Genomic DNA, 12,438 nt, shown 5'->3' with positions numbered 1-12,438 from the left:
AGTCCCAGTTTCTAGAACATCCACGTAACTGTTGCCTTCTTTGTCCTGGAGAGGCCCCCACTCTAGAAGATGACAAAGTGGTCCCAGGAGGAACCTTTCTATAGGACATGGGGGAAGACACGAATTTCCTGACCACCACCAAGCCAGGAGGAAATGTTGGTCCTCACAGGTCTGGGAGAAGGCAAATACTACTCCATCTGCTACAACTATGATCACAGGTAAAATAAGACATTTACTGCTCCAGGCCTCAAAGACATGACAAATTAGTCTCCCCATGCGCGCAACCCTACCGTTCTGTAGGAGTACTTTTTTGCCAGTTCTTGCTCCCAGAGTGGACATCTCCTGAATTCAGACAAAGGCAATCCGACTGGGTCTGTCTTTATTGGTGAATGATTTTCACACTAGAAACCATTTACACACGGATTATTATTTTTTTAATAAAATGCATTTTCTTGCATATAAACCACGTAATAATCACATTGCTACTATAGGTTAATGTTCTATGTGACCTTTCATCCACACCTCTGGACACTTTATTGATTCCAGCAACTTTCCCCCTTATTTCATTCCAAATGATACTAATCTTCCTCTGTTAGCCTATGACTACCGTCATCGGGGAAGTTAGGATTTAATGAATTACCCCAACGCTTCACTCCTGTGGCCACATATTACAAATGCTGTACAGTAACGCACAATAAAAATATTATCTCTGAATAATTTAATGCCACAAATACATTTCTACAACTCTCGTCCATACAATTGTCCCTCCTTGAAAGAAAACCATGTCTTGTCTGGGGCATCTATGACCGTATTACAAAAATGATTAACTTTATCAGAAATCCCAGGGCCTAACTAATAAGGAAAATGAGGGGCACAGACTTTCCTTTAGAAGAACAAATTGCGAAATGGTAAAATATTTCCATTAAGGACAAAGCAAACTCAACACTCCTTCCTTGTATCATCCATGTGGCTCTCCCCTCTTAGCAAGGTAAGGCCTGCTCGCTCCTGGGCTGAATAAAGGACATCGATTTTATTTTAAATGATTTCTTCAGGATTTTCCGGGACTTCTTTTGAATAATTTCCATTTCAATAGAGTGGGATGAAATCATTCCTATGAGTTAGAAATTGAGCAGCAAAGCCTGCCACGTGGATTGCAGCTTGCATGAGTTTCCTCTTCATTCTCTCTCCAATCTAATGGCTCGCTCTGTGACAGCACAGTTCAGGGCCAGTATTTCAGCCTTAGCTTTCTCAGTTCTTACGTACTGTGAGCTACTCACTTCTATCTTGCTTACTAGATCATTTATTTGGATTTGCAGTATGCTCCTGTCTACAAGCCACCTGAGGGCAGAGCAGCCCAGGGGTGGGAGTGGCACCAGTTACCATCCCACACAGCGCTGTACACACTCCAGAACAGGCACCACTGGCTTCCTCCTTCTCTCATGTTCCCTCATTATCAACCAATATCACAGTGAGGATCGGAGGAGTTCAGGGATCATGCTCAACAGTCTTCTCAGTGTCCTGAAATCTGTACTGCTTTACTCTTTTGTGGTCCTGAACCCCTTTGAGAATCTGATGGAAGCAAGTGACGCTCTCCCTGGAAAAATGCATACTATGCTCTTAATATTGTGAAGATGCCAAGTTAAACTCCCCTTGTTAATATTTTTGGAATGAGGTAAGGGTATAGATGTCTAAATAAATACATAACGTATTAGCACAGAAAAGTGACAGCTCAAAGGGTGTCACCTCCATTGGGTGCTGTTTGGTTCCCACCACTTTAGAAAGTTGGCTTCATTAAGAGTTGTCTGAGGGACAGTACTTCTAGTGTGTGGGCGTGGGTGATGCTCAGCTTGGTCATCAAAAAGGATGGAGAGGCCAGCCCCGTGACCAAGTGGTTAAGTTCACACGCTCTGCTTAGGCGGCCTGGGGTTCGCTGGTTTGGATCCTGGGCAGGGACCTATGCACTGCTCATCAAGCCAGGCTATGGTGGCATCCCACACAGAAGAACTAGAATGATTTACACCTAAGATATACAACTATATACTGGGGCTTTGGCAAGAAAAAAATAAAAAGAGGAAGATTGGCAACAGATGTTAGCTCAGGGCCAATTTTCATCACCAAAAGAAGCATACCTTAAAAAAAAAAAGAAGAATGGGGACATTCCATGGAGTTAACTGGTCTGACCATCAGTGCTTCTGTTAGAGAAGAATTGGGGAATCCTCAATTCCAGCTCTGGGCCAGCGCCCCTTACCGCAAAGTTCTAACTGCACCTGTTTTCTCCACAGCACACCCTGACTTCCTGTATTCATCAATGTTCTGACACTGAAGCTGCGATGATCAAAGCCAGTGTTTCTCAGGTTGGGTCCTGAAACCATCTACATCAGACAACCTGGGTGTGCTTAAGATTCATATCCCTAGGGCCCTAGTAAATCACATGAGGCCAGAAATCAGTCATTTTAACCAGCTCCCCGAGTGAGCCTTATGCACACGCAAGTGGGGAAATGCAGCTCCAGGCAGACTATTCTGTGTCTAACTCTGCAGAAACCTCTACATTTCAACACGGCAGATACACTACAGTTTCACCTGTTCACAAGAAGCTGTCCGAAAAGGTAGTATTGTAAGAATGTAAATGTAAGCTATTACAAAAAATAATAATAAAAAGCAAATTCATGCATTCCTGAGGTCAATAACCTTAAGGCCCTTTCTGTGAAAAGAATTGATCTTTCAGAAAAAAAAATACTTTAAAAATCATGAATTGAAATCTTTTCTTCAGAATATAAACAGTCGGAAATCTAAACTGAACATACGGTACAGAACCAGTAAAGTTTGAACTCTGCAGGAGAAGGCGTTCAAGAAAGAACTGGAGGGGTTCCCATTCCAGAGAAATAATTCCGCAAAATGACAAAGAGAAAGGTGAGAAATTCTATCTAGATGCTCCAGGTATATTAAATGCAGTTTGGGAGTTCAATCCATCTAAGAAATGGCATTGGGATTATTATCATTCATTTATTCCTCCAGCCTTTAATGAACATAAACTACGTGTCAGCCCCTGGAGATATGATGGGAGACCCCTTCTGTCATTGTCTGCCCCTCCAGGTACCATCTGCCTGCCCTGAGTTACTCTATCAATTCTCTTGGATGCCTTTTGTCCTTCCTTCATCCTTGAAGACACTGCTCCCAGAAGTATCACCCCGAAAGCAAATGTAACCTGTCATTCTCCTTCTGAAGATGCCTCAGTGTTTCCTACAGTCTCTTGGGTGAAACCCAAATTCTTCAACTCGGCATGGACAAGCTGTCCACCCTCTGGACCGCACCCAGTGTCTACTGCTTCCCCAACATCCTCACCTTTGGATCCTCACTGCCTGCACAGCTCTCAGAATGTATGCAAGCTACGCCCTTGAGACGAATATCTCCTAGAAGAGGAGGTGATCCCTCCAGGACCAGCTCATGGGCAGTGTGGAAGGCAGAATAATGGCTCCCAAAGATGTCCACATCCTAACCCCTACAACCTTATGTGGCAAAAGGGACCTTGCAGATGTGATTAAGGTTAAGGACCCTGAGAGTATCTTGGATCATCCAGGTGGCCCCAATCTAATCACAAGGGTCCTTAAAAGCAGAGGACCTTCCCCAAATGCAGAGAACCAAAGAGATGGCAGCATGAGAAGGACTCATGCTTTTGAGTGGCCTTTGCTGGCTTTGAAGGCTGAGGAAGGGACCACAAGCCTCTGGAGGCTGGAAAAGGCAAGGAAGGGATTCTCCCCAAATCCTCCAGAAAGAATGCAGCCCTGCCAACGCTTCATTCTTAGCCTGGTGAGAAGCGTGTCGGGCTTGTGAGCTCCAGAACGGCAAGAGAATAAGTTTGTGTTGTTTCAAGCCGCTGACTTTGTGCTAATTTGTTACGGCAGCAACAGGAAATGAACACAGGCTTCCTCTTCCCTGAAGCCTTCCCTGTTCCCTAAGGCCCACCACGCCTCTCTCCCTCTCTCCACTTTGGAGTGCCCAGACCACTCCTTCAACGGCACATCAGTCGTTTCATGACTGTCTCAGCTCACCAGCTATGAAACTGTATTCTATTCAAGTGTAGGGAGCATGGTTTTGGTTTTTTATCATTTGTTTCTCCTTTTTTTCACATCCCAATCAGCCCTCAAGAGTGCTGCTCACAAAACAGGTTTTTAAAAGGTCGTCCATTCAATGACACTTGTCATCAAGACAGTTTCAAAGTACTACCATGTTGTCTCAACCTACCTAAGTAAAATTCAACTCGCTATGCCATAGATTAGCTATTAATAGTTCTGGTGTCTTAATTCAGACCGTTATAGCTGTAATATAGAGATACTTCCACTTATATTTATTGCTAACAACCTAGACATCCTTTTTAACTACAGCGAAAGAGACACAGTTAAACAGCTGAAGTGCAGATAACAATATGCTACTTGAGGGAAGAAACTTCATCTGTGCCAACACAGCGCGTGGCACACGGTCACTGACACTCAACAATCCTGGTCAAGTGGGTGCGTGATTCAGGGCTACATACAATAAGAACATTACACACAGGGAAACAGTTGCACCTAATTAAGCAATTACCAAATATTTCAGAGTCTATTATAGTAAATCTATTTTATTCAGCACTCACTGCTCCTTCTTCTTGGATAATGTTGTTAAAATTAGTAGATTTTTCAAAGGCAATGATGTCTCCGCTGTGAGAGAACAGACAACAGTAATAATTTTAGTAAGCCCCCCGTTTCTAAGCACAAGAACAAAGTTTCTTTTGCAGTGAGGTTGTTTGTATGGGGTACAACTTTTATTTCAAAACCCTCCTCCAAATTTCTATCCACAACTGGTGACAATAACCTGCTTGGAGTTTTTAAAAAAATCCATTTCTGTAACTTGGACAACCACGTATTTATTTTTGAAGGTTTATTCCCTTCAGAAGCAAGGATATGATGTCATCAGGGGTAGAACTTGCTCCTGCGAGAAAGGGAAAATTATCATGGAAATGAAGTCTTATACTTTCTCATTTGGGCTTTTAAAATGATCAGTTCAGAAACGATGATATCCTCTGAGTTGATGGATATAGCAGAGAACCTTCACAGAGCGAGGAAACAGAGAATTAACACTAGAGATGTGAGTTCCGTTTTACCAGGCCTCCTGGATTCATATATTATACTGGAGACATTGACATGCCACGGAGAACAGATTCAGTTCCATCCATGTGATATGGCATATTTTGCCATTAATCGCAGGCATTTGAGAAACTGGGAGCCCAGAGACCCCCAACTTGCACAGGGAATGTGTGTTCTCCAGATGCCAGAGGTGGCAGCATCTCCTTCCTGGTTTCCCCACCATCCTCAGATCTGGGGCTGCTGTCCACCCCAAGTCAACCCAGGTCCTCACACAGGATCATTTCAACTCTACGTAAACACACAAAGAGAAGGCGGTGGCAGACTGGGGCTCTGCTTCTGGAAGCAAGGCAACGGTCTCCAAGGCAGGGACGGCCTGGGAGGGGGTGAGAGGTGGAGGGGAGGTGGACGACAATGGCTTTCATCTCCCACAGGAAGACCCTACATCCCTTCCCAGCCTCTCCAAAGCCCCAGTAGCCCACTTCTGAAGGTTCGTGTCAGTCCATCCTCCAATCCAAGGCCTGGCAAACTGGGCAGAATACTTAATACCCATCTGGTCCTTGTTTCCACTTACAGGTTTCCCCTGCTATCCGAAAGTTCAGTTTACGCCACTTCACTTTTCAGAAGACCTACATTAGTACCTGTTTTCATTAACCAAAAGAAATCCGAAGAGGGTTTTCACTTTTACAAAACAAGGCAAATAGCAAAAATAGCGTTCAGCGTTTGTTTTGCAGAGAGCCGTTTTAAGAGGCTAAGCAGTCAAGCACACTGTCGTATTTGAAGCCTTCCACATCAGCCACAGAAGACAACAAACCTCGACCTTCAACAATCAGGCAGGCAGACACGGAGGAAGGTGTAAAGGTTAGTGACCTGCCTGCCCTGATGCATCCAGACGGCGATGAGGTGGTGACAGATGACCCTCTTCCTCTGTCTCCCACATCCCAGTCCTCTGTACTTCCCACCATCCCGGCTTCCCACGACCCAGCCTAACACAACATCACCACCAGCACCCCCTCTCAGCCTTCCGGTGTGCTCGCTGTCTTCCTGGTTCCGGCAAGTGAAACTCCACTGTACAGACATCATCTCCACTTTCTACAGGCTGTGCATTCATTACATCATCCCTGCTTTTACTATAGCTTCATGTTATTTTAGGTTTTATGCGTTATTTGGTATGACTTGGTGGATTATTTTTTTGGGTCTGGGAACAGAAAAATGTTTCCCATATAAATTAATGGTGATTGCTTTGTTTTATACCATTTCAGCTTACAAAAGCTTTCATAAGAACGCTCCTCTTTTGGATAGCAGGGGGATATCGGTAATACTCTACTTCAAAATAGGGCAGATAGTTTCAGGGTCTGGATACCAACCCCCTGGAAAGCCACCTTCTTCATCTTTCAGTGAGAGTTCTTTTCAAAACAGGAAGTGTACTTTGGACTGCTCAGTGGCAAGAGGGTTCCAGGACACGGGATCTGTTCAAGCTGGAGGGGAGATATGAACATATATGTCTTTCACATAGGACAATGGACTGACGGATGATGCAAGGAAGAGCCAAGGCAAAACATTTGCAATTTTGCCCACCAACTGATGATTGTATAAAGAAAATGTGGTATATATACAATGGAATACTACTCAGTCATAAAAAAGGACAAAATCGTCCCATTTGCAACAACATGGATGGACTTTGAGGGTATCATGTTAAGTGAAATAAGCCAGACAGAGAAAGACAAATGCCATATGATTTCACTCATTTGTGGAGCATAAACAAACTTACAGACAAAGAAAACAGTTTAGTGGTTACCAGGGGGACGGGGGTGGGGAGTGGGCACAAAGGGTGAAGGGGCACAATTATGTGGTGTCTGACAAATAATAATGTACAACTGAAATTTCACAATGTTGTAAACTATTACGACCACAAAAAAGAGTATTAAAAAATTAAATAAAATAAAAATTGAGTTATATACATGACTACATATAATAAATTTAGGTATTGAAAGCATTAACACAAAAAACTGATCAAACAGAATTCTAGATTTTTAAAAATAACAAAGTCTGTTACTTATTATCTGAAAGCCAATACACTTACTTCTTTGGTGGCTATTAAAATAGTTGCACTTGCAGAGGATGTTTAGGGCAGTGAAACCACTATGTAGGATACTTTGGTAGTGGATACATGCCATTATGCATTTGTCAAAACGCACAGAATGTAAAAAAAAATCAAAAGTGAACCCTAACGTAAACTACGGACTTTGGGTGATAATGATGTGTCCATGTAGGTTCATTTATTTTAACAAATGTACCACTCTAATTCAAGATGCTAATAGCGGGGTAGGCTGAGCACATGTCGGGGTGAGTGGCATAGAGGAACTCTGTACCTTTCTCTCAATTTTGCTGTGAACCCAAAACTGCTTTAAAAAATAAAATCTATTTTAAAAAAATTTTGAAACACTTTGGGAATTCTATTTGTTATGTCTCAATTATATCTCAGGTAGGTGTGACAATGATGGAGTTTCTCCAGGTAAAATTTATAAACAACCCATTGCCACACAGATTCTGGGACATTATATCAACAAAAACAACAAACAATGAATAAAACCTAGAATGAAAGAATACAGAAGAAAATGTCAGAAATAAAAGGTCACTGACTATAGGGCTAACAGAAAAGGAGTTTAAACAGAAAAATGTGGTCATCAGCCTTTAAATGTGGTTATCAATCTTAAAAAATCACCTGTGAGGCTTTCTTTAACTAAATTGGAAGGAGAGCAATTTCCTGCCGAATGAACACTGCAGGCATTGGCTGTGCCTTGACCTCACAGGCCAGGCTGGGCTGGGCTAGGATGTGAGACTGTGGTAGGCAGGTTCTCCACCAGTGGCAACCCCTTCTCCACACTGGGGTCTACCACCCAAGAGCAGGGGTGGTGGGGTTGAAGAGGCCAAAGGAGTGTTGGTGGTGACAGGTTCAGCCCTCAGGGTGCCATCGGGACGGCCTCGTGTTCTGGGGGTCGCTGCCGCTGCGTCATTTCCCATGTGTGTTTCTGATTCAGTCCTTTGGGGCATTTATTAGGTTGTGATCAAAAGCACAGTCATTGCTAAAATATGGCCTGAGGGGCTTTAATGGCACCAAACAAGATGACAGAGCAAAAGGCTGAAGCCCATGGCACAGGAGTGACCCTGAGGCGAGTCAGCCCAGTGGAGTCACTTGAGTTCCTTGTGAGCTGTGCCCTCAGCAGCTGCTCCACAGGGACCAAGCCAGGCTGGGCCCAGGGTGTTGGGGTTAACCACTGGAGGAAAGAGAAAGGGGTCAGGAGGGGCTGGAAAAGACCAGCTGGGAGTGGAGGGAGAGAGAGCAGAGACAGGAAAACCTGGGGAAGAAGGAAGGCTGAGGATTCCCTCAGCACAACAGAACAGGCACCCTTGTCTAGCTCGGCCACTACCTCGCCATGTGGCCTTATGCACGTCACTTGAGCCTTGAGGCCCTCAATTTTCCACCCCTATAAAGGGAGGGGATGGAATTTGATGACTCCCAAGACCTTCTCCAGCTCCCAGAGCCTGTAATCTTCGCTAACACGTGGACTCAGAGCTCTCCAGGGCTTACGCGATGGTTAGAGATCTTTCTGGGTCTCAGGCAGGGAGAGCGGAGGAAGACCTCTTCTGGGGCCCTGCAAATTGTCCCCTTGGTGCAGCACAGTGTAGACACAGCACGAGAACCACATTCTACTTCAATTAGCTTTTATGATCAATTTGATTAAAAAAGGGTCCAGAGTAAAGAGGACTGGGACATGATCATATGACACACAATTCATCTTTCTTTTTTTTCCCCATAAAAACCTTTCAAATGTAGTGTTAGCTTAATATGCCTTTGGCATTTAACTTTCCTTTAGTCTAACTACAATTTGCATTCACATTCTCAGGTTTTGACATCATTTGTCATTAATCCAGACTTCCATTTACATCATTTTGGCATTGTAATTTGCCCTCTCAAATCACTCTAACAGCAGAGAAACAACTTGAAGCAATTACAATGTAGGAGGGTAAAAATGTAAGAAAACCTGACTCATGTCCCATACTCACTCTGTGTCAGACTGCAGAGTGAAGTCGCCTCGTCTTCCGATCATTAAAGAATCTCATTTCAATGCTGACTCAATGCACACGAATTAATTATTTAGGTTTTGATTAAAAGATACCCTTAACTCAATGAATATTTTTCTATCTAAATTTAAAATAGTAAATATATGGTTTCTTATAAGCACATGTCATTATGAGTGCAAAAAGCTTTATTTAACTAATTTTGATTATACTAATAGGACTAATCATTGAAATACACTGAGTACTTGCTAAGTGCTTTCCTTGTGTTACCTGAATTCTCACAACAATCTATTAGGTAGGTAGACAAGAATTCATTATCATCCCCCTTTTACATATGGGAAAAGAGAAACAGAATTCGCAGAATTCCTCTGTTTTGTATGTGGGTCGCTGCCACAGCATGGCTGCGGACAATGGTGTAGGTCCCTGCCTGGGAATGGCCGCCAAAGTGGTGGAGTGTGCTGAACTTAACCACTGGGCCACAGGGCTGGCCCCAAACAACTGTATTATTAAACTTGCTTTGCTGAATGTTGTGAATTTGTCATTTTCTGCACTGGGGGCTGTTGCATTTATACCGCTTAACTGTATCCTGACCCATTAGATTTTATGAACAACTTAATTGTAAAATGATGACCTGGGGGACGCCCTTGGAAGTCTTGAAAGTCTAACTCATTCACATTCACCTTTCTGAGGCAAAACCCAGCAACAGGAAGTCAAGCTTCACTGGTGGGCAGCACACTGCATTGTAGTGGGCGTCTCTGGGCTGCAGATGGGCAAGTGAGGGATGCTCTGAACAAATGAGAATGTTGCAGGTGTGAGGGAGAGCTTAGGAGCCTTATCTGCTTTTCAAACCTCTCCCAAGCAAGGGTGAAGTCTGGGGTGCAATTCTCCACACGTTTGTTTTTTGAGTGGCTAGACAACAACCAGGTAATGCATATTTTTCTTCACATTAACAAGTTCTAACCAGCCTTGAAAACCATAGGGTGGACAGGGCCAAAAGCGGGTTGCAACGTGGACACCTTATTAGTACCTGAGAGGCCCTCTGGGCCTGGCCCTAGGAAGGCTCCGCTCCTGCTCTCAGCCCCTCTGGGTGCCACAGCTGCACAAGCAGAAGGAAGAGAAGCTCTTCTTGGGGCTGGGGAGAGCCTCGGAAGGCACGGAAGGTGTTCGCTCTGACTCGGAGGTCTGTGGTGCCCACAGCTGCCAGGCTGACAGCTCCCTGTGCACTCGCTCTCTCCGAGGGTGTGTGGTCTCAAAGATGAGCCCTTTGCCTTTCTGCTTTGTCAGCACAACCAGCCAGCTGTGCACCCACGGCCCTGGACTCAGCAGGCTCAGGGCCCTGAGGCAGCCCCCTGAGCTCATGAGCTGGCAAAAGAACAAAGGAACGGGAGAACAAAGGCAGGGAATGTGGAAGGCACAATTGCAGAAGCTTTTTAAAGGTCTTTAATAAGCTAAGTTGGAAAAGCTGAGAGAGGGTGTGTGTGCTGGGGGAGGGATGACGGTTAGTTACCATATATCCTGAGAGAAACATGAGACTGTGTACAGTTATTTCAGAATTTACATTGCATAGAATGGGGATTCATCTACTGGGAAAATGACAAAAAGTTTTCCCTGAAACATATTAACCAGGGATTTTGTCTTAGAGGAGGAAAATAAAAGTGAGTTAAGCAGAGCTGTTCCTGTAGATGTGACAATAAACACACACACACACACACACACACACTCCTTTCCCTGCTTCTCCCCAGACAATAATAAAGCATTTTATACTTTGGCCTCATTCTTCAGTGAGTTTCTAGGTCAGCAATTATACTCAGGTCCAAGTCTCAATCTGGCTGCCAGCTAAACAAGGCAGGAATCCGGGGAGGCCTAGGCCCTGTAAAATTATGTTACCCCGGAGAGCGGAGCAGGGCGGGAAAGGGTCTGGATTTTGTGAAGGGGTCCTTTTCATACAGTGCACTCGACATATTTACAGGCTTTTGCCTTTTTCGAAGAAAAAAAATGGCCACAAGCTTTTCATTTATTTTAAAAACCAAACCTGGTCTCTCTTTGGTTCGGGGCAGACATGCCTCAGCAGTTTTTAGTGAGATTCACCATCACACAGCCCACCCCAGGGAAAACAATGGTGTGACAGGCAGGACTCTGATCTGCTCCTGGGCCAACTGTTCAGGTGTCCAATTAAGGAGGGTGGCCAGTGCAGTGGTCCCTGGCTCGGGATCACGTTCTCCTGCTGCTTCTGTGGGCATGGAGGAAAGGGGTGGGAGGGATGGTGTCAGAGACCCGGGCATCAGAATTTCTACACGATGGGGCTTAGGAGGGGCCACCTGGAGGAAACAGGGAGGAGACAGGGGCTTGAGACTCTATTTTAATTAGATCGTATGCTTCTTTGCAGGGCGTGGTGCTGGTGAGGACGAAGCGAAGCCCCCCAAAGCCCCATGAAGCCACCCCTTTGCCACCAACCCCAGTTCCCGGCCAAATCTCTCTATGCTGATGCTCTCCTTGGGTCTTTCCATTTTTTTCCTTAACACAAGGTCCAGAGAAAAAAAGACAAACAAAATGCCCTTGAACAGCCTATGCACAGCTTCATGACTCAGAGGACTGCTGTTGGAGAGGCGGGCGTTCCACTCTAAGACGCTCGTCAGAAGATATACTCTTTTTAAAAGAAACAAACAACAACAAAAATAAAACTTCAATTCCTATTCCTCCCTTAGGCAAACGTGTAACTTGAGCCTCAATTGCTGCACAATAGGGAAATGCCTTCTTCCCTGGGGCCTTCCACTTTGCGGAACACGAAACTAGCCATCCGTGGTTTGCCGAGGGTGGGGGGGGGGCGGGGGTCCCCTCCGGGTGTTCAACGCTAGAGAGAGGATGCTCTTAACCACCTCTGAGCATGCGCCCCGAGCACGCGCAGGGGAGGCCCGCGGGTCGCCGACTGCCAGGTGTGCGGCTGCGCGGCCCCTCCGGTCCCGCCCGCCGTGCCGCCTCCGCCCGCTAGGGAGCCGCTCGGTTTGGGTGAGGACGGACGAATGGGTGCGTTTCCAGAGGAGGGTCACCTGTGCTGCCCTTTCAACCTCCTCCCAGATGGGAGTGCAGGAGAGGGCTTTGAGATAAAGGGAAGACCAAACTCTGACTGTGAGAAGAGGGGATGGGTGTGAGCAGAAGAAACAGTTAGACCTCTGGAGATACGGCCCTGAGAAACGGGCGGGGGAAGACTGGAGGATACTTCGTGGGATCCACCCTCATG

The 12,438-nt window shown here is 45.3% G+C and overlaps 1 protein-coding gene across 1 annotated transcript in view; it reads right to left on the bottom strand.

Moving 5' to 3' along the window:
• RFX8 (regulatory factor X8) overlaps nt 1–12,438 on the bottom strand; it is a 57,106-nt gene that overhangs the window by 17,769 nt on the left and 26,899 nt on the right. The window contains exons 5-6 of the mRNA XM_070573462.1: nt 4,631–4,694; nt 291–401 (exon numbers count right to left, since the gene is read on the bottom strand). Of these exons, the coding sequence (XP_070429563.1) occupies nt 291–401; nt 4,631–4,694 (175 nt within the window). The remainder of the gene's footprint in view (nt 1–290; nt 402–4,630; nt 4,695–12,438) is intronic.

Source organism: Equus przewalskii, chromosome 14 (genome assembly GCF_037783145.1).
Source record: "Equus przewalskii isolate Varuska chromosome 14, EquPr2, whole genome shotgun sequence".
NCBI lineage: Eukaryota > Metazoa > Chordata > Mammalia > Perissodactyla > Equidae > Equus > Equus przewalskii.
This window is presented reverse-complemented; position numbering and strand designations above follow the sequence as displayed.